Source organism: Bradysia coprophila, unplaced genomic scaffold (genome assembly GCF_014529535.1).
Source record: "Bradysia coprophila strain Holo2 unplaced genomic scaffold, BU_Bcop_v1 contig_494, whole genome shotgun sequence".
NCBI classification, from domain to species: Eukaryota; Metazoa; Arthropoda; class Insecta; order Diptera; family Sciaridae; genus Bradysia; species Bradysia coprophila.
The window spans coordinates 75,127-95,751 of record NW_023503746.1 but is presented as its reverse complement, the minus strand read 5'-3'; the positions used below and the strand labels follow the sequence as shown (position 1 = coordinate 95,751).

Below are 20,625 nucleotides of genomic sequence, written 5' to 3'. Positions count from 1 at the left end.
TATTGGCATACCAGCAATAGTAGATCGTCATATAAAACACGACAAATTGACCATTCGAGACAGACATATGAAAAACTAAAAATGCTGCATCATAAAGATGCAAAAGAATATTAAAATTTTATTATCATGAAACTGATATCATATTCCATTCTAGACTGAAAGATGTTGGTCGTATAACTAGCAACGCAGGTATTAACGATTCTAAACGGTTGATGAGCAATCAGGCTGAATTTTTTTTTTCTTTTTACTGATTCATTCTTAGGGGATTTTCGTTGGAGTGAACCTGATTTTATTTCATATAAAAATTTAACCTTTCCCAGACATATAATGTATTGGGTCTATTACTTCTTTCGATTACAGCATTTCCAATACATTGATTACAAATTTTTTACTTCATTTGTTAACATGCTATTTGCTATATAAGAACACATTTGTCAGAGCCTGCCGTTTATTATTTCCAAAATCGTTGTCGATAACAGGTGGTAGCCATATTATATGGAAAATTTGGAAAAATAGGAAAAATCGGGAAAATCAGAAAAAATACAGAAACTTGTAAAATTTACAATCAGGATGGATCAGGTTGATTTCCATTTATAATCGTATAAGTGGACCATATCCGTTTCGGTCCTTTTTGTATTATATTAAATGCCATTAAAAGCCAAAGGTTCCAAATTCAATGCACTGCATATTTAGCACATTGTGGGAAGTGGTCCTCTATGAACGAAAAATACTTTACCAAGGGTTTTGGTTTGTAGAACATGACAGTAAATCGTCAAAATCATCCGAATGAGCCTTGGTGTGAAAGATATTTTTGCGTTGAGATGCATGTTTCCCGGAGGATGGCAGATGGTAGACAGAGGCAAAGTAATCTTGCGATTAATGACGGCGAAGTAACATTCGAAATGTCGATTGTGTCATTTCTTGTGATTTTAAGCGATGTTTTTTTAAATTTTGAAGACTTCGTGAATTGTAGAAAGAGAATTTTGAATATGAAATCCTATTTAGAATCAAACCAAGAAAATATTTTGAACGTCGACTAACGAAAACTGTAGTAATGTGGCGTTCCTCACAGTGTTACCTGGACGGGCGGAACGTACATTAAGGGTACAATTCTATTAGGAGACATTCTTGTAATTTCGAGGTGAAGGTACTGTTGTAGTAGTTGTAGAAAATTTACGTTTCAACGATAATTTTGACAATTTGATTGTGGAATCAATTCTAGTGTTCGAGAGGTTGGTCTGTTTGTAGTAACTGGTAAATGTTACTAGATTTTGTGCGTTCCGACAACATTTTGATCGAAAATGTTCGAAAACTAACTTAGCTAAACCTTAAATTTAAGAATTTTACTTTTGTAGCTTAAATATTTTTGGCTTAAAAGTAAATTTGTTTTTTACGTGAATCATAGTGGATATTATCGATTGGCGAAAAACCTCATGAGCGAAGAATATGGAAGTTTTTCTTGCGAAAATACAATAGGCGGTTAATGTCGGTCCACGTAATCAAAAAGCTGAACAGCTTTTATATGAAACCGAAAGCGTCCCTGCGAAATTCATCTGACTATCTTCCAGTAAGGCTCAGAATCGGATCAAAAGCAGGTCAAGTATGAATGAAGCTGAAGGGGAAATATCCAGGAAATTTCAAAAAAAATCGATTTTCTCTGTTGAGGAATTTCGCCTTAATATTGGGCCAAACAAACAGTCACACCACACACATTTCACAGACGATTTTCAAAAACTCCTCTTTTTTTGGATAGCCGGCAACATTCCCAACAATTTAAGCCCATTTGAGAAATAATCGAATAATTTTCTATGTCGATTATAGAATTTCCAAGTTTAAAATTTACTCAATTTTTCATAGTTGGGGTACTTTGACGACACACCAAACATAATGCTTGGGCCAAATTTTTCCAATTTAAAAATGTTCTGTTTAATTGGACTCTAATTAGTAGAAAAACACTAATTAGGACAAAAAATATCCCGCAGCACATTTTTGGTAGAGGTCGAAATATGAGATTTTACCAGTAGTCACAAATTCAGCTTCAGTGAATTTGCGCAAGTTGTTGATGAATTTAAAAAAAAATTAAATCACTTTTTGACATCTAGTGATGGTAAGATATTTTTGTGGACCCCTTCCATCCTGATCCCCGAACCATCGCACACCCCTAATTACCATGTAGGCGAAACCGCGAAACCTCTCAGAAAATGAGTTAAAATATCTCCGGAACCTTTCGACCGATCTTGCTCATCTACCAGCTTGTACCAACAATTACCTTTCAGGTAAAGAAACGTTTGGAATCGGTTTAACTTTAATTTCAAACAGTTGAAATCGATGTAGAGATTATTTTGGTGTAGGCAAATATTGTGATCATAACGAACTGTTGCAGGCATTTGATATGAATTACCATTTTGCCCGATCCACTGACCGAACGTTGTACAAGCTCAATACATAAGCTTTAGGTTTCGTCACCTTCGAGCGATCTATACAGTCATACCACAGTGCACTACTCCTAGCATAAACACTGAATTCACAAGTGTCAAATTTGAATGTTTTAACTCACACAACGAGAACAAGTCATTTTACTTTATTAAAGAAACGCAGTGCCACTGTGTTTTCATCACCTTCCGAATATTTTCTATGTTCATGCTAGAAGCTGTGCTTTGGTTGTACTGATAAACCAGCGGGATAAATGTTAGTCATCTGTTATCGCCAGCAACGAAAAAATAAGCGCCAAATGTATGTTAAGAATAGAGTTTTAAAACTAATGAATTAAAAGAGATTTCATCGAGCGAAGTGAACTTTTAAACAAATGAAGTAAAAGATTTAACTCGGAAATCTGAACAAATGCGGGATGATGCTGGCACGAAATGAAAGATGTCTTCACCAGACGATTTAGTTGCACAAAATTCAACATTTCGATTTCATTTTGAATTTGCGCACACCAAGGTATGAGCATAACAACGACATTCTGTCATCGACCAAGAGAATATTTTGACATTTTACTCTGTCCAGTCCACTCATCAATGTCACTATCCGTATAAAACCTGTCCCGGCTGAACGAAAGTAAACAAACAAACGGCGAAATGAGTGATATGGGTAACCAAAGGGATCAAGCTATTAAACTAGAAAACGGTGCAGCCAAAGACTATGACCCACTGGATGAATCAACAGCTGACGGACACCAGGATAACGAGGAAACAGTCGTCAAGAAGTAAGTGCGTTATCCGACTGGTGATCTAACAGTGACATTGATAGTCTCTGTTTTACAGACGGAAATTCAGAAAGATCGATGAGGACGGTGAAGATATTGGTTGGACCCATGAGTACGAGGAAACCGTCGTACGTGAGTTGAAAAATTTTCCTTGTCTGTGGAACACGAAACTGGCTACATTTTCAAAGAGAAATGTCTGCGATCCAGCTCGGAAACACATCGTAAGCTAAGACTTGATAAGATGAATTTGGCCATGGTTATTGAGTGCCCGTTCTGTTCTGGTAAATTTAGGTTTTTATGCTGAAACAAAACCATCCGAACGCTTCCACTGAAATTCACGACAAATTATTTACACCACAAAGTGTCGGCAGAAAAATACGAAATTTGCGTCTAGCTTATAAGAAGATATGGCAACGGGACGGAAGCAGCGCGAAATGGCGACATTTCCGGAATTTATCCTTTCTGCAATCAACCAGTACAAATAGTGCGGACACAGAGATGAACGATGAACGGGAATTTCAATATGATGATTCGTGCTACGAGCCACCTTTTGTAACACTAAATTGCAGCAACGACGAAACAACATTCAATAAGGTGAGTAGCCCCAATCTTTGAATCTGTGGTTGCAAATGGTCGTTTGCTGATTGAAGTGATTTTTCCAGTCGGAGCGACATTCCTCTCCGTTGACTAGCAAATCGCCCGAAATTGTGAGAAGGACAACGCTGCAACAATGTCGATGCCATCCTGTGTTCAAATTCGCCCAATCTGTGATGGACGAACTGAGCAGCGAACAACAAAAGAAATTTACCATCGATGTAACGAAGCTGCTGTTGAAGTATCAAGAGAATAATTTGGTGTGATAATAAACGAGGCAAGGAAACGTAATTAGTTTGAGAAGAAATTTAACAGACATCAGTTAGCGTGTTACGTGTTTGACAAGCTGATATTGCCTTATGTTTGTTCGTAGGGGACTCAAACCTAATTTTTGATTCATCAATCGTGAAAGGCCGTAACAAACCTACGTTAAAAGACTGTGTGCTCATCGTGGTCAAAAGTAATTTACTAAGACAATTCTCACGAAGCATGTGATTCCTACGATACCGTCGCGTCGGTATCATACCGAAAACTCTAGCTAAGTATGCGCATTCGAAGTGAAACTTGGAGCACTCTTCTTCCGGTTCGAAGTCGATTTTGTATTATGGCCTACGATGTATTAGAGGTAAATCTAAGACCGTGACATTGAATATATCACTTCCTGCTGGCTGATACTCGCCGTTTTCATTTTGCTTTCTACCTATTTAACGTCTAAGCGCTTCGTACTCATAAATAAACTTTTAAGATCGGTCGAGAATATCATTTGTTCACCACACTATTTCTGCACATTGTTGAAATGGTGATTGTCCATTTTCAGTTAAGAATTGGTCAAACAAAGTCGCAACGAACTTAGAGACAGACAATGTTTGCCGATTCCATTTGAACAATTCCATTTCCGGTGTACGAACCCGTAGAGGGATTTTGAAAAACAGCCGACCGAAATCGGACCGATTTTTGGTGAAATCACTTTTATGTGCCTGGAAAGGTATTGAACCCTAGAATCCGAAACCACTTTCAAAATTTTTTCCGGCCCCTGTCAGTGGGATGTGACCAAATCGAAAAGTGCAATTTTCTCACTGTTTTTCTCCCACAAGGGACATGCTACCATTGTATAGCTGAGGTCATGTAGTTACCGGCCAGCATAAGCTATGCGGGCTGTCGATGACAGTGAATGAATGAATGAAAATTACGATTTTTGGTTTCTAGTGGCCTGTTAGGTCACAATGTTTCAAAAATCCGAAAAAAACGGCGTGAGTGAAGTCTCAGGAAAAATCAACCGATTTTCGTGATTGTTTTTGTTGTTGTGTAAGGAATAGATGGGAGTATAAGATAGAGTACAAAGAAGTCCGATACACCTCACGTCGCGACCCTGAAACTCGCCCAAAATCAAAAAAAAAATTCGATGATACGAAAACCTTCCCCATTTGTTATACCGTTCCCGAATTTTATCGTGTTTAGTTTTAATCAAAAGGTAATTGCAGTGGCTTTCGAACGAGCTACAAATTACTATGCTTCGACTTCCCTTGAGACTGTTTGTTATGTCCGTTCAAAGTCAGTGGCCCAACATCCGAAAATTATGCTTTAAGTACAGTTGCAGTGGCAAATATCGTTAAAAATACCTTTATAACATGCCTAATATCGCTATTTGTGGTATAGGTGGCCTAATACACAATAATTTACTGTCATTAGTCCTCATGCAGACTTGAGATGATAGCGATATTAGGTTTGTTAGAACGGTTAGCTTTCAAATGACTTTTAAGGGCCACAGGGAAATCGCACCATAGCAGATTCGGCTCGTTTGAAAGCCACTGAAATTACCTTTCGATTGATACAAAACACGATAAAATTCATGAACGGTCTAACAAATGGTGACGGTTTGGTTTTCGTATTTTCGAAATATTATTTGACTAAGGGCCGGTGCAGCGCTACGACGTTCGTAATTGAACCGTTCGTTCAATGCAGATGGTTTTCGTATTTTCGAAATATATTTTTTACTTTGGGCCAGTGCTGGCACAGTGACGTGAGGCGTATCGGACTGAAAAGTGTAATGCAACCAGCTTTGTCTAACATACCATACGATGTAACGATCCTATATCGAGAAACCAATTTAAATTCACAAATTTCCAATTCGAACCAATTCAGCGAACTCTCTTCCATTTCCGTCTAAACACATTTTTTCTGTGACTGTGACAGAGTTTCAATCGTTTTGATCGCAAAACCTCAATATATCCATAAAAAGTGACAACAAAAAATTGGGTTATTCGATTCGATTTAATTAACAGAATTCAGGTATTCGTCGTTTGCATAAAGAAACGTGTGATTAATCAATGGACGACGATCCGAAACAACAACAACAAATATTTGTTTATTGCGGGAAAGTTTCTCAATTTATGGTAATTTAAGCGATTGATAAACATAAATCAAAAAAAAAAATTGTTGTTTTGATGGTGCAGTGCAGTGGTCACGTTTAACCACAAACAAAGTCAAGTTCAAGAAAGATGTTAACCTTCACATTTTCCTTCGATCGAATGAATTGGTTATTGGTTTACCGCAACCAACCGTTTTCTATGTTTAGTTCACTCATGAAGGTGCGGGAAAACCGGAAAAGGAGGAAAATATTTAGTTTTGCTCGCCTTCTCGCCTATAACTACTGATCGACTAATTCGAACTCCAAACTTCTCTCACTTCTTTGGAACACTTCCCGTTGAGTCGCGACAACGTTTTTACGCTAGTAAGTTAGGTGGGCACGCAAAGCAGAGGTAAACAACGTAAAACTCGATAATTTTTTTTATGTTGGGTCTCAAAACAGTCGGTGTATTTGCTGGTTTCCCGTTGTTTTCCGTCATCAAATGAAAGGTATTGACGAGACAAAACAAAACAAAATTTATTTTATGAAAATCGAGGTGGTACAACAGGAGCTGTTGGCGGGAAAGCAAGGAAAACTGCACATTTTCCTACTTTTTCTGTTTTCCCGCACCTCCCATTCATAAAAACAGTCTTCGATCATTGTCGATCATTTTACACAAGAACAAATGGAAGCAATAGGTCTACCGGTCTGTGCAATCCAACCTAACACCTTGGTGATTATCTAGAGTTAGATATCGGACATACCTCTGGACAATCGATGTTTACATTCGGCTATGAAGTTCAATCGGAATTCAAACGCACTGTTCCTTCTTGCATACAAATTGACTTTTTATTTCATCTCCATCCGTCGCACTTCCCATTCACATAGCTGTTCATTTCTTCTTTTTATCTTTCGTTGCAGTTTTTCGTGGTCCACCGAAATTTTTCCCTTTGTTGAACTTGTTTTTCCCCGCTTTGTTGGTGATTTTCACCGTGCTGGTCTTCTTTTTGGCCTGAATTTTCGCCATGGTCTTGTGTCTGGTTGCTTCATACCTTTAACGAAAATTTTGGTTATCCTTTGAACAATCCCAAATCGCGTTCGCCGTAACTCACCGTAATGTCTTCGACTTGCGATTACTCGTATCGGTCAAATCAAGATTGAATTTCGACCGGCGCTTGTTGGTCATCTTTGACTTGGACGCCTCGTCATCTTCCTGGATGGCATTCAATTTTCCCGGTCGACTTTTCGATTTCATTAGTTTGGCTCGAACCAGCGACACTTTTTCGATTTCTCGCATCACACGAGCCTTGGCCAACTTATCCGGATGCATGTTCTCTTCGCGTCGTTTCTTCGTATTCTTTTTGTTGAATTCGTGATCCCCTTTGCTGCGTTTTCTCGCTTTGCCGTCGGTTGACTTATCTTTCTTGTCCTTACCTTTGTTGGTAGTTTCGGTCGGATTCACTGAAAGCCTTTCCTTTTCCTCTTTGCGCTGTTTCATTGTCTGGAACCATTCACGCTGCGGTTGCGTTAGACCTTTTAAACTGTTTTCGGTTTTGTTGATTTGCATTTCCAGCTTGGCGAATTGTCGTTCGGCAAATTCTTCGTCCAAAATTTTTTCTACAGAAAAGGATTCACGGTCAGGGATAAACATTGAAAGTGGTCGGTGTGTGCTTACGGATTTCTGGCTCCAGATTCGCCAGTTTCTTCTTGTACTTGTCGATGATCTCCGGTGGAATGATACGATTCTTTACCGTACTTTCGGCATTTTTGATGACGTCCTTCACAATTTTCCGTTCCTTTTCCCCAGCCAAAGACACTGATATACCAGCACGACCAGCACGAGCAGTTCTACCCACTCGATGAATGTAATGTTCCGTTGTAATTGGCATGACAAAGTTGATGACGGTCTTCACACCAGAAATATCCAAACCACGAGCTGTGTGAAGGAACCAAAAAATTTTAGCAAACAAAAATCACTCTCCAAGTGTCCCGTCATGCATACCTGCCACGTCAGTCGCTATCAAAATATCGATCCGTTCCTCTTTGAACAATTTCAGCGACTCCAACCGCTGTTGTTGTGTCAAATTTCCGTGCAATTCACCGGCCTTTATACCAAGAAGTCCCAACAGAATGTGTAACCGATGCGCTTGCCGTTTGGTCTGTACAAAGATCATGCAGTGATCGTGAAATGTGCGACAAACCAGTGCAGCCAGTATTGGTTCGCGTTCACCCTCCTTATCCTCGCGGATTCGAATGAATTCTTGGCGGAGATTGAACGCAACGGTCTGGTTGGTGTTCACGAAAATTTTGACCGGTTTGTTCAGTGACACAGCCGCTAAGTCTTTGACCTGTTCGCTCATCGTAGCTGAGAAAAGCATTGTTTGACGTGACACCGAGCAGCTCTTGATGATTTCTTTCATTTGTTGTTCGAAGTATTCGTCCAGCATGCGATCGGCTTCGTCAAGAATTAACACCTAGGGGAATGGGGAAATTTGTTACGTTGGCCTGTCCATACGGAATGTCTGAGATAAAGTCCTGCCACATCTGGTCAGAAAACTTTTGCTCTGCAAAAATTGGTAAATTGCTCACTCAAATGGATTCAGAGCGCAAGGATTGTTATCATCATACCAGATGGTACAGTCACGGCTTCTAATCGTTCCAGGTCAATGAACCGAACAATCAGAAGCCTTAGTTAAGACAACAAACTTACCTCAATCGAATCCAGTGTGAAACTCGGCGTATTCTTGATATGATCGATCAAACGTCCCGGTGTCGCAATTACAATATCTGGGTTCTGTCGCAAAATGGTTTCCTGTGCCTTCAGATCCAGCCCACCAATGGCCAATCCAGTTTCCACTGAAGTGAACTGGCTCAACTGTTTCGTTACTTGGTACACTTGAGCGCCCAATTCTCGGGTCGGCACAAGCACCAATACTCGCGTAACGGTTTTGTTGTTCAACGGACGGTAAAGTAATCTCTCCAACGTTGGCAGCATGTACGCTGCGGTCTTTCCGGTACCTGTAGCAGCGCATCCACAAATGTCTCTACCAAGAAGGGCAATTGGTATGGTTGTCGCTTGAATCGGTGTCGGATAAATGTAACCCAATACTCCGATGGCTCTCATTAGTGGACGCGACAGATTCATTTGATAGAATGAATTCACCTGATCGCCATCAGTAGCTTCTTCGAAGAATTCCTTGTCATTCTCATCGACTTCGTCTTCCACTTTTGCTTTCTTCAGTTTTTTCTTCTTCTTTTCTTTCAATCGGAGTCCGTCATGCTTCAGTTCATCGTCCGACAGATCGATTTCATCATCGTCATCATCACCATCGCTACTATTCACTTCTTCTGCATCATCATCGTCTTTGCCCTTACGATTCTTGATTATTTCGGCAATTTTGTCGTCGGTCTTTGTGCGAGCCTTCCGTTTCACATATTTCATCAGATCGTCCCATGTGTCTTTGTTGTACTCGGACACGGATGAAGCGAATTCGAAATTGTTGTTGAACTCCTCCTTCTTCTTGCGCCGGATTTTGGTCGGCTGATACTGGAATTAGTTGGAAAGGAAATTGTCAGATTTTTACGGTCGTTTCAATGACATTGTGGACATATCGGGTACATATCGGATATGATAATGAGGGATTCTTTTGAATTTCGACTGACCGAAATCGGCGATATTTTTTCCAGGACTTTGTTATATATGCCTAGTTAGGCCTTGGTGCATAGGCTCCAAAACCAGCCTCAGATATTTTTGATCTTCTATACCTGGCTGTTGGTGGGGTGAGCGGCCAAAAGTCGAAAAATGGGGTTTCGTAGTCCCGATTTCATGTCTGTAAGGTGGCAAGAACACGGGCGTGTATGGGTTCATTGGAAAGCTGAGGTCGAGTACTCCCGGGGCGAATATTACCTGCAAAAAATTTGATGATAAAAGGCCGAAAATATGACATCGGAAAATTTCTCAGAATCCATGGAACCTCGGCGAAATTTGAGGAGGGCTCTGACCTCACTAATGCAATTACTTGATTAAATTATTATTTATTATGAATGTAAAGGACCTCAGCTTTACAGCGATACCAATATGTAGTAGTTTGATACGTGACTACTTAACATGTGATCCACCCCGCCAAACTACTACATATGGGTATCGCTGTAAAGCTGAGGTCCTCCACATTCATAATAAACAATAATTTAATCAAATAATTGCATTAGTGAGGTCAGAGCTCTCCTCAAAGTTCACCGAGCTTCCATCGATTCTGAGAAATTTTCCGGAGGTCATATTTTCGGCCGTTTATCATCAAATTTTTTGAAGTTAGTATTTGCCCCGGGAGTACTCGACCTCAGCTTTCCAACGAATCACCTTACGGAAATGAAATCCTGAGTACGAAATCCCATCTTTCGATTTTTGGCCGCTCACCACCAGCCAGGTATGGAAGATCAAAAATATCTGAGACTGGTTTGGGGGCCTAGGCACCAAGGCCTAACTAGGCATATATAAAAAAAGCCCCGAAAAAAATTGTGCCGATTCGGTCAGTCGAAATTCAAAAGAATCGCTCAATGAGGATGAAAAAATTTCTCGCTGTTTTTGTTAGGTTATGTACACTTACATCTACTTCAGCATCTGAATCTTCCGAATAGTTCTGAACTTCTGCATCTTCTTCAATTGTTCTGATTAAATCCATTTTTCGTTTAAACTATTGATGACAAACGTAACAAATTTGATATTCTCCAAAATGCAACCGAAACAATGTTACAGGTGCAATATGATTTCAAAAACAATCTCTATCGTTTCCTCACACCGTCAGAAAAGAAAACAAAAACAAGAGCACATGTGTCATTATTCTCTATGACATTTGGTGACATTTCGATCGATTTGTCACCTGGTTGTTATTACAGTGAACTAATTTAGTTGGTAAAATTTCTAAAACTTGTTTGTGGCGCATCGAAAGTTCGTTACTTTGACACATTAGTTGCAATGGCTGAAAAAAATTACAAAAAGTTTCAATGCTAATCTGAGTAACTGTTAAAATCCGTGATAAACCGAAAATCAAGACTATTCAAGTAATTAATTGTGTTCGTCAGTTAATCAGTTAGCTGTTTACGTACTTGTCCAGTGTCGATGTGTCGTAATAGTGGCTATTTCTCAATCGTCTAATACACGACTTTTTCATAACAAAAAAAACTCCATCTTTTTGTTGGACGAACAAATTTTTTTTTTATTGATTTTATTTTGTATTTTTTTCGTGAATTAACCGATTCCCGAATCATTGGACATTCGATGAAATGTTTTGGTGTCATTTGTGATCAATAATAATTTGTGATTGTCCCACATCGATCGACGTATTGTCACAAATCAGACCATTGAAAAAACAGCGAACGAAAAAAAAAATCATTTTTTGTTCCCATTGATATACCACCACAACCGAAATCGTAACCATTCATTCATAATTAATGGAAGTGGAATATTGTGATAAATTATGACGCGAATTGAACACATTCACCGATTACAATTAGAAATTTGAACACACTAAATACACGTCCTACGCTTAGCATAAAAACAATATATATCAGAAAAAGAAGAAGAAAAAAACACTTCCATCACAACAACACTAATAAGAACAATATTCAACGCGTTCGACATAATTTCGCAATGCAATTCGATTGAAATAAACATTTCTGATTAGGTTACGTGTGACAATATAGTTTCCGTGTGGAATAAAGTCGATAATCTGGAGTCGTTTAATAAGTGTTTGGAGCCATGGGTAAACGAGCAGCCGCTGCAGCCGAAACGCATTTGGAAACACCGAAAAAGCGCATAAAATATGATGGCCCAGCGATTCATTCACCTGTTCCAGAACAGACGTTCGTCCTCAACAAGGACATTGTGGATGGTGCAATCATGACTGATATCAGAAAGAACAAATGGCGTGTCGGTAAACCTTTTGGTAAGCGATAATTTGCATTTTGTAGAGTGTTAAGAGAGAATGTCAAAGAAGAGTGTTCACCCAGCGAGATCAGTTAAATTAACTGGTTTGTTCATGGTTGCAATGGACTTTAACATACAGATTTTGACTTATCACCCATCGAGACCAGTTAGTAACTGGTCATTTTTCTCTTTTACGCTCTTTTAACACTGGACAAAGGGTTAAAAGAGAAGGTCAAAAAATAGTGTTCAACAATCGAGCTCAGTTAAATTAACTGGTTTTTTCCCAGTTAACTGGAATTTAACATACAGATTTTGACGTTCCACCCGTCGAAATCAGTCGAATTGGTCATTTATTTCTCTTTGACGCTCTTTTAACACTATATACAGGGAGTGCCTGAAATTGTAGACCGTGTCGGTGCTTCACAGTCCGCATCGTCATCAACATATTTTAATATTTCTTTTTTTTGTATTTTGTGTCGGAACAGGTAAAGGAAGTTTCGGCGAAATTTTCCTAGCTTCCAACGACACCAAGCGCGCAGTAACTTCCGCTAACGCTAACTATGTGGTCAAAATTGAGCCGCACAGTAGCGGGCCACTATTTGTCGAAATTCATTGCCTAATGAATACCGGCAGATCAACTGGTATGTACATGCAGCCATTATCACTCATCCAACCGTCTTTTTCTAATAAGAATCTCCACTTAAACCAATTCCAGATGAATCTCCACTTCCACCCGGTATGGCCGAATACATTGCGTCTGGATCGCATACATTCAACAAGATTCGGTACCGGTTCCTGGTGCTGCCCCGATACAAATTCGATTTGCATTCCGTTATTAAGAATCGCTGTATCGACGAGAAGAATTTGCTGGTGATAGCCATTCAGACCCTGGACGTATTGCAGCATTTACATGGCAAGGGATACGTTCATGCCGATATCAAAGCGGCGAATATGATGATTGGCAGTTGTCCGAACCAATCGACTGATCGAACGTACGATGATGACGCTGAATGTATATCGGACGACGAGCAATCCGATTCCAATGAATCCATTTCGAACAAGTCGGCATCGATCAACGATGAGTCCCAGTATTCAACGCCATTGTTATGGTCACGACCGCGTGTCCGAAATAACGTACAATTCAGCGGATCGAATCCCATCCGTTCATGCCGGATGTCACGCAAAACGTCGGTGTACGACGAGATGCTGAACCATCATTATCACAACTTGCGGCCGCACAAAAAGATTGACTATTCCGACGAAGCTGACGATGACACGGAAAATCTTAATTCCAGTCGAACGAAAGACGATGATTCGGAAGCGAATTCTTACTACAACAAAGTGTACAGCCAAAAGAGATCAAATGTTCAACAGCAGCCAGCCCAAACGACGGATGGCGACGATCGCATTTTCCTCATTGACTTCGGTTTGGCATTAAAGTACCTGGCTAAGAACGGCACACACAAACCGTTTTGCATGGACGAACGACGGGCTCATGATGGTACACTGGAATTTACCTCTCGTGACGCTCATATGGGCGCCCATTCACGTCGCAGCGATTTGGAGTGTCTCGGCTACAATTTGATTTTTTGGAGTCAGGGCTGGTTACCATGGGACAATGAGAAGCTGCTCACTCAACCGGAACAGGTGCATCGGGTCAAAGAACACTTCATGACTGACATCAAAGAAATGCTCAAGCAAGTTTACGGCGACAAAGTACCCAAATATTTGGGCGACTTTTTGGAGTACGTCGGTGAATTGGCCTATCCTGCGACACCCGATTACGATTTCTGTCGTGGTATATTTCGCAGCGCACTGCACAGATTGGGTGTCAAGCCGAAGGACATGAAAGTTGACGTGAATTCTCTCAAATCCAGTCCACGATGCACGGTGAAAGACGAATTGAAGAAACAGAACAAAAACAAGAATGTCAAAGAGATATTCAACATTCAATCGCTGCTTCCGGTGCGAACAAATGGCTCGGCGAAAATATCGCCGAAAAATCTCCGGTCAAAGTCGGACAAAATACCGAAAAAACAGCGAAAGAAATTCTCCTGGACTGATGTGCTGAACAGTGATCCGGATCAGATTGCCAAACAGCGTGCCGAAAAGGAATACGAAAATGTACCGACAGAGACACCTCTGATTGTTAAATACGCTGGTAAACCCAACAACGCTATATTGAGACTGGAAAATCGATTGAAATTCAAAGATCGACTAGATATTAAGGAAGACAACGACGAGGAGGAGGAGGACAAGGAGGAGCATAGTGACAATGAGATTAAACCTGATTTAGATAATAGAAAGAAAAAACTCCTACCACTGCAACGTGACGATGTGAAGAAGATCCTACCGCTTCAACGAGACGATGTGAAGAAAATCAATGGCATCGGTTTCAACGGGCAGGAATCGATTCGACGTCGCAAATCGGGACTGCGTCGTGTCATTCGCATACCGAGCAAATGTGTCCGCTATCGCGCTACTCTATCCAAGAAACGGCGGAGCGGCAACTCTGAATTCACTCCGACCGACGAATCGTCGTGCAGCAGTAATGCATCGATGAAGGACACACACGCGTCAATGTCATCGTCGGTCAGCGATGAGGATTCACGCGACACAACCGAATACACACCCATCAAGACGAGAATCAAAACGAAGCCAACGGCAGCTGGTGCAAAGAGATCGCTGAAGCGGAAGTTGATTCGAAGTGAGTATTTGATGATATTTGTGTGGCTCGATTTCGATACTAAATAGCATTTTTCTTTCTCGTAATCTAGCGCCCAGAAAGGCCCAAAGAGACGATCAACTGAAGCGATCAATTAATACACGTAGCGGTTAAGTACACATTGATTTATATAAGATCCGTTGTAAGATGAATGGATAGCCAATTTACATAGTTTTTCAGTCTATGTAATAGTCAAATGCATTGAAAATGCCACTGTTGCATTCAAACGAAATGATTCGATTATTTCAACCGCTTTTCTGAAGTTTATTTGAGTTAATAGTCTGTAAGTGTCTGTGGAAGAGGCGATCGTTTTGCGTGGGCGAAGGATCCGACTGAAACGATTTGCCGGACATAAATTTACTATAAATGTATTAACGATTATTATCCCATTTACATAAATCATAAAAATGATAGACTACTACTACAATATAGTAAAAAATAAGTTTAAAAAAAAACCAACAAAGCTGGAGATTCTTTTCTTTCTTTTTTTCAAATGTCGAACTTCAAATCCGTCAACTAATTGTTGATCGTTTAATTCACATTTCTACGATTTCTCAGTGTTCATTTTTGTACACATATTGTCAACAGGTTGAGCCTTCGACAAGGTACTGAATACAGGGTTTGAGAAGTAGTAAGCTGAGAAATTGAGAATTGGATTTAAAGAACAGTGATAAAGTGTATACGAATATGAGAAAGTTAATCAAGGGCAGGTGAGTGAATGGAAGGCTCTGAATCGACTGTGTCATTCCCATTATTTTTTAAACTTTTTGTGAAGCGACTGCGGCGGAACCACAGACGTCATTGGGACCAACGGATGTATGTTTTGTTTTTAGGGCACCGAGAACATTCCAAGACACTATGTCTTCATTTGTGTACAAAACCTGCGTTGCTTCGCTTGTGTTATCGATGGAAAACGAGAAAATCGTCTGTCAACAAAAACCAAATTCTTAAAAGATCCTTCGAAAATGAAAATTAGAAAATCTTTTGAACAGAAAATCTTTTGAACGGAAAAGTTTCAAAATCGATGAAAATCCTCTTCAGTTTTCTTCTCTTTTAGAAAATACTTTCCCGACGTTGCAAACATTCCCCCTCGGAAATTATACGCATGGATAAAAACTACTTTCTCCCATCCTCGAAGATTAACAGTTCCTCTATATATCGACATCTATTCACAGAATGCAACTTTGTTGCAGTCGGGAATCTAAGTATTTTCTAGCAGGTCGATTACAAAATCTTCTTACCTTAGCTGTTTAACCAGAGCCCATACCTTATTTCCATCGTCACTGTCGATAACTTAGGCCTCGGCAATAATATCTTCATTCATTCATGAACCTGATGACTCAATATTATCACGCATCTAATCAATCACCATACGACAATGGCGTGGAGTCAATCAATTATTCCATTGATAAAAATTCGATCTTACCGTCTCGTGTTGTCATTGCCATACACTTTCTATATTTCGAATAATGTGTCGAGTCGAGCATAAAATTTCCATTGATCATTATGTTTGCGTGATTATGATGAAACACTACACACACAGAGAGTGTGTTTTAATTACATTGTGACTCGTTTTAGCTATAGTTTCTTGTGCTGTTCATTGTATTATCATTGAGGTTCATTGAGATTACGCACGACGAATCTACTATGTGTGTTTATAGTGACGAGGTGAGAACTGCGAGAAATTCGTTAATCGGTATTGTGTTAATGGAACGCTGGTATTATAGGGTAAGAAAAGAGTAACCAGTGTTGAGTCAATGCTTTACTGAATATGTTCGTGTGGTTTGTTGGACTGATGGAGTGTATATCGAATAGAATATAGAATTTTAGGCTACGAAATGAGGTGTGTACACTGTACATGATACGGAAAAAGGCTCAACCTGATTGTAATAGTTTTGTGAATAATTTGGTTCCTTAATAAACGTAAAAAATTATTGAAAATAATCGTTTTTCATTGTGAAGGCGATGGGTCGTGTTACCTTTATCATCTTTCCTTCGAACAACAAATTATTGAAGGTAAATGCTGTTCTTCAGTTCACTGTGCATAGCGTTCCATGTCTCTTTCTCCGAGACCATTTATTGTAATGGTTCATCGAAGGTAGTAGATTCAAAAAATGTAACCGAAACACTTATTGAGATCCTCAGTTTCGCTACAACGGAGTGCAGGGATTGGCTACTATAGACGTCTGTACAGGGAATACCATAAGATAGCAAACACACAAATATTGTTGTTGTTTCCAACGAACATATAATTACAAAAATAAATGGACGAAATAATAAACTGAAAAGCTATAAGAGATTACGTTCTGGTTCAACGCCGTTTTTTCTTGTCCTGCTTACGTGCACGATGTGGACGTTTCGGAGTATTTAAAGGTGTTAGTTGAGAATTGGCGTTCGTATCATCGCCGTCTTCCTGGAAGCGCAACATTTGCCAATGTCACTCAATTTATTTTTGAATATATTTCGCCAGTTGATTTACCTTTTTCGAACCCGGTAGCATGACACAAGCACATAAGCATAGCAACTGGAACACGGCACCGAAATACAACCCATATCGAATAAATGTTTCGTACCAGTCTTCTTGCGGAATGTTCAGTTCCGATTCCACATTCATCTTGAATAGAGAAATGCCAATCGAATCACAATTTTGCCCATTAAATAGTCATGCTGAGCGAGGGTGAAAAGTTTGTTTTCATTTTGTTTTGAAAATCAATATCAAAGTCAGAATTTAATTCCTTTTTTATCCGCTAGTCGTCGTCTTGCATCGCTAGCAAATAAAAAACCGGTATTTTGACATTTACATTTGTCAAACTAAACTAAGCTACGTGTGTTATGCGATAGGTGGCGCTAGTATGTAGGTCGAGATGGTCGAGATGGTCGAGATATTTATATGAATGCATGAATGTTAACCATGTTAACGTCTAGTACGGTTTAGTGGGTCTAGTACATAATGTACACTGTTATGTCCATGAAAAAATGTTTCTTTAAAAAAAAGGCGGAAAACATTTTCACTCAATTTGTTTGATAAGCATCCCAAAGTTATTTCAGCTGTCAAAGCGTCCATATAAAAAAAAACTTGAGTGAGACTTCTTGAACGAATTCAGACTTCTCAGTTTCATATACAGAATTTTCCTCACTGAGACAGTAAGAAGTCCGAATTCGGTCGATTTAGGCTTTGTGAGATTGTGAGAACTCTTTTTAATCAAAAATTCTTTTTGTACCACCGGCACATTGAATGATTGGAAGAAAATCTACAGGGTCGTTCTAGATTCGAGACTACATTTAGAAACAAGCGCATTTTACCAAGGTAAATATAGTGAGGAGGTAATGCCATATATAACCGAATCAGATGTGCGGTGGCACGAAAGTTCGATACAAACGCCATCTCATCCCTTCGTTGAAAGCAAAAAATAGAATAGAAAGTCGGGCCATCTGTTGTGAGATAGCGAAAATATTTTTGTGAAATACAAGTAAATCGTAGTCAACCATTTTAAAAAAAGATGTCATTGGCATCGAACTTATGTGCTAGGCCGCACGTCAGAATGGCATTACCTCCTCACTATATTTACCTTGCATTTTACCTCTTATTTTGACATTTATAATGGAAAAACGGTACGACGTTGTAGTCATTTGTATTTTATGGCAGTGATCAACGTTGATAATTCATGTCATAAGTGCACCAAAAATTTCAACGATTAAAACTTACATTTGGACAAAATAACGCTAATTCAGTTGGAACAAACTCCTTCCTTACACAGTTTGTGGAAGAATGAATTGAGTTGGAAAAAACAAAACTCCTTCCTTGCACAGTTTGCAGAAGGACGAATTCAGCAGGACCAAACAAAACTACTTCCTTTTGTAGAAAGGATGAATTCAGTTGGATGAAGCCAGTCACTTACCTGTGCATTTTGTAGTTCAAATCGCATTTTCGATAAGATAATTCGCACGGCTTGCCAAAAATGATTTTTTAATAATTTTCGAGAGTTATGATAAGTCTGGTGCAAATAGTGCTGATATTGACTATTTGCACTCGGGTTCAAGGCTCTGAAAGAACAGGTTAAGACACTTCTGAGTTGATCGAGAAGGCGGTGGAACCTCGGGTGAAACACATATTTTGACAATTTAATGAGTGTGTTTAACAAAACATGTCTGAATTGTCAAAATTTGTGTTTCACCCATCCTTTTAAGTGTCCTAACCTGTTCTTTCAGAACCTTGGAGCTGTGAGTGTCTTCTGTAGTGAATGACAGTTTGGAATTTTTCTTCTTTCCAGAAAGAATAGGGTGAAAAAATCTGAATACCTTATGTAAGAAATACGGTCTTATTGTTGCGAGAATTTCCAGCTTTTAGGTTTGACCTACTCTAATTTCATTTTTTCCATCTACCAATTTCAAACCAATTTCGAGACAACGCCGTACAGATTTACATGAAACTATGAGTGCCATTAATACTCTGGTAAATAAAGGAATTAAAAATTGACTTGCCACCCTTTTAGCCAGTGAGTTACCCCTCACATAAACATTGGAACAGATTTAACAGAGTAACGAAATCTCATCAGTCATCAGTAGTACTCGTTCTCACACACTGGTCAGATTAAAAAACTGTTCGCCCATTTAATTACAATAACTTTGTGAAAATTTAATAATGGATTTTAGGCAAGTAAACTACCTTCGATAAGTATAATTTCCATTTGAAAACTTTGAATACTGTGATAATGGTTGCTTTCAATTTTGGTGTTTTTTAATTTTTATTTGTCTTTTTTGTCGATCGAAAATTGCGCAATGTTAATCGCAACAACAAGCTTGAGCAATGTGTTACTGAAAGATTCCGTAAAATAGTAATTTTAATTATCTATTCGGTCAAGAAAGCCTTCTGGAAGTGGAGTATGATTTTACCGTTATATTGTCACTATTTACAGTGATCGAGTGTTCAAGCGATTAATTAATTAAATGATTCGTGTTCGATTGAGCGATATCCGTTAGAATCTGGAACAATGCTTTCTCGACGAGGGAGAGAGGCCGAAGACGTATTTTTTTGCATTTTTGCGAAACTAGTGTTTCGTGCATTTGCATTAATGAAAAACTAAAAAGAAAATTGTCTGTGAAAGTTCCATGTGCTTTGAGAAAAGTGTACCTTTGATGCAAATTTGGGGCATCGGTACAGTTTTCTCAAAGCACATGAAACTTTCACAGACAATTTTATATTTTATTCAAAGCTGACATATTTTTACACGAAAATGTGGTCGTACATTTTTCAAAAAGGGCTCTCGTAAAAAGATATCAGCGATCAAAAATTTCGAAACGCAGAAATGTAGGCTACAATTTCAGCGTACGCTCGGAACCTCTTAACATAAGCGAGTATAGTTTTAGAGACGTCAAATCATCAAAAATATAAATATTTAGTGTCGTTTGTGTAAATATGAAAATTTAACTAATTTTTGGTGTGATTTACTTCGGACTGTGCGTAGAATAGTACATTTCGTTGCGAGTGACGAAAATCATTCGTCACGATTCACGAACGACGTTTTTAGCGCTAGAAAATCGAAATGAGACGAAGCCACAACAACATAAACAAAGAAATCACTCTGCAACCATTTAAGCAACAAAGCATGTATACTTGATCGCGTCCGACAAATTATAATGAAAATCCATTCTCGCACTGAAAGAGTGAAAGTTACTTTTACATGCTACATGCGTCGAAAACCGTACTTTTCATGTTTTACATTACATAACTCGGGATAAAAAAGAAAAGTTTCGTTTTCAGTGTTTATTGACCTCGGCGTCGCCTCGGATCAACAAAATTCACACGAAAACTCTACTTTTCATCTTTT

General features: G+C 39.1%; 3 protein-coding genes across 6 annotated transcripts; 2 read left to right on the top strand and 1 right to left on the bottom strand.

Annotated features, from left to right (window-relative positions):
• The first annotated feature begins 3,013 nt into the window (after positions 1-3,013).
• LOC119082827 lies at positions 3,014-4,083 on the top strand. The gene is made up of 4 exons (XM_037192480.1): positions 3,014-3,208; positions 3,267-3,429; positions 3,500-3,802; positions 3,871-4,083. Exons 1-4 carry the CDS (start codon positions 3,081-3,083, stop codon positions 4,066-4,068), a joined length of 792 nt encoding a protein of 263 aa, XP_037048375.1. The 5' UTR covers positions 3,014-3,080; the 3' UTR covers positions 4,069-4,083.
• Positions 4,084-6,972: 2,889 nt separating this feature from the next.
• LOC119082844 (probable ATP-dependent RNA helicase DDX27) lies at positions 6,973-11,007 on the bottom strand. The gene is made up of 6 exons (XM_037192507.1): positions 10,754-11,007; positions 8,860-9,696; positions 8,152-8,623; positions 7,825-8,085; positions 7,262-7,766; positions 6,973-7,201 (listed from the first exon to the last, which is right to left on the bottom strand). Exons 1-6 carry the CDS (start codon positions 10,826-10,828, stop codon positions 7,042-7,044), a joined length of 2,310 nt encoding a protein of 769 aa, XP_037048402.1. The 5' UTR covers positions 10,829-11,007; the 3' UTR covers positions 6,973-7,041.
• Positions 11,008-11,090: 83 nt separating this feature from the next.
• Positions 11,091-15,254, top strand: LOC119082843 (nucleosomal histone kinase 1). 4 transcript variants are annotated; one of them, XM_037192502.1, is made up of 5 exons: positions 11,091-11,207; positions 11,831-12,091; positions 12,558-12,713; positions 12,788-14,779; positions 14,850-15,254. In XM_037192502.1, exons 2-5 carry the CDS (start codon positions 11,905-11,907, stop codon positions 14,909-14,911), a joined length of 2,397 nt encoding a protein of 798 aa, XP_037048397.1. In that variant the 5' UTR covers positions 11,091-11,207; positions 11,831-11,904; the 3' UTR covers positions 14,912-15,254. The 4 variants fall into 4 exon arrangements, with proteins under 4 accessions (XP_037048397.1, XP_037048398.1, XP_037048401.1 ...); XM_037192503.1 differs by having other exon boundaries at positions 11,112-11,207; positions 11,661-12,091; XM_037192506.1 differs by having other exon boundaries at positions 11,112-11,219.
• Positions 15,255-20,625: the final 5,371 nt, after the last annotated feature.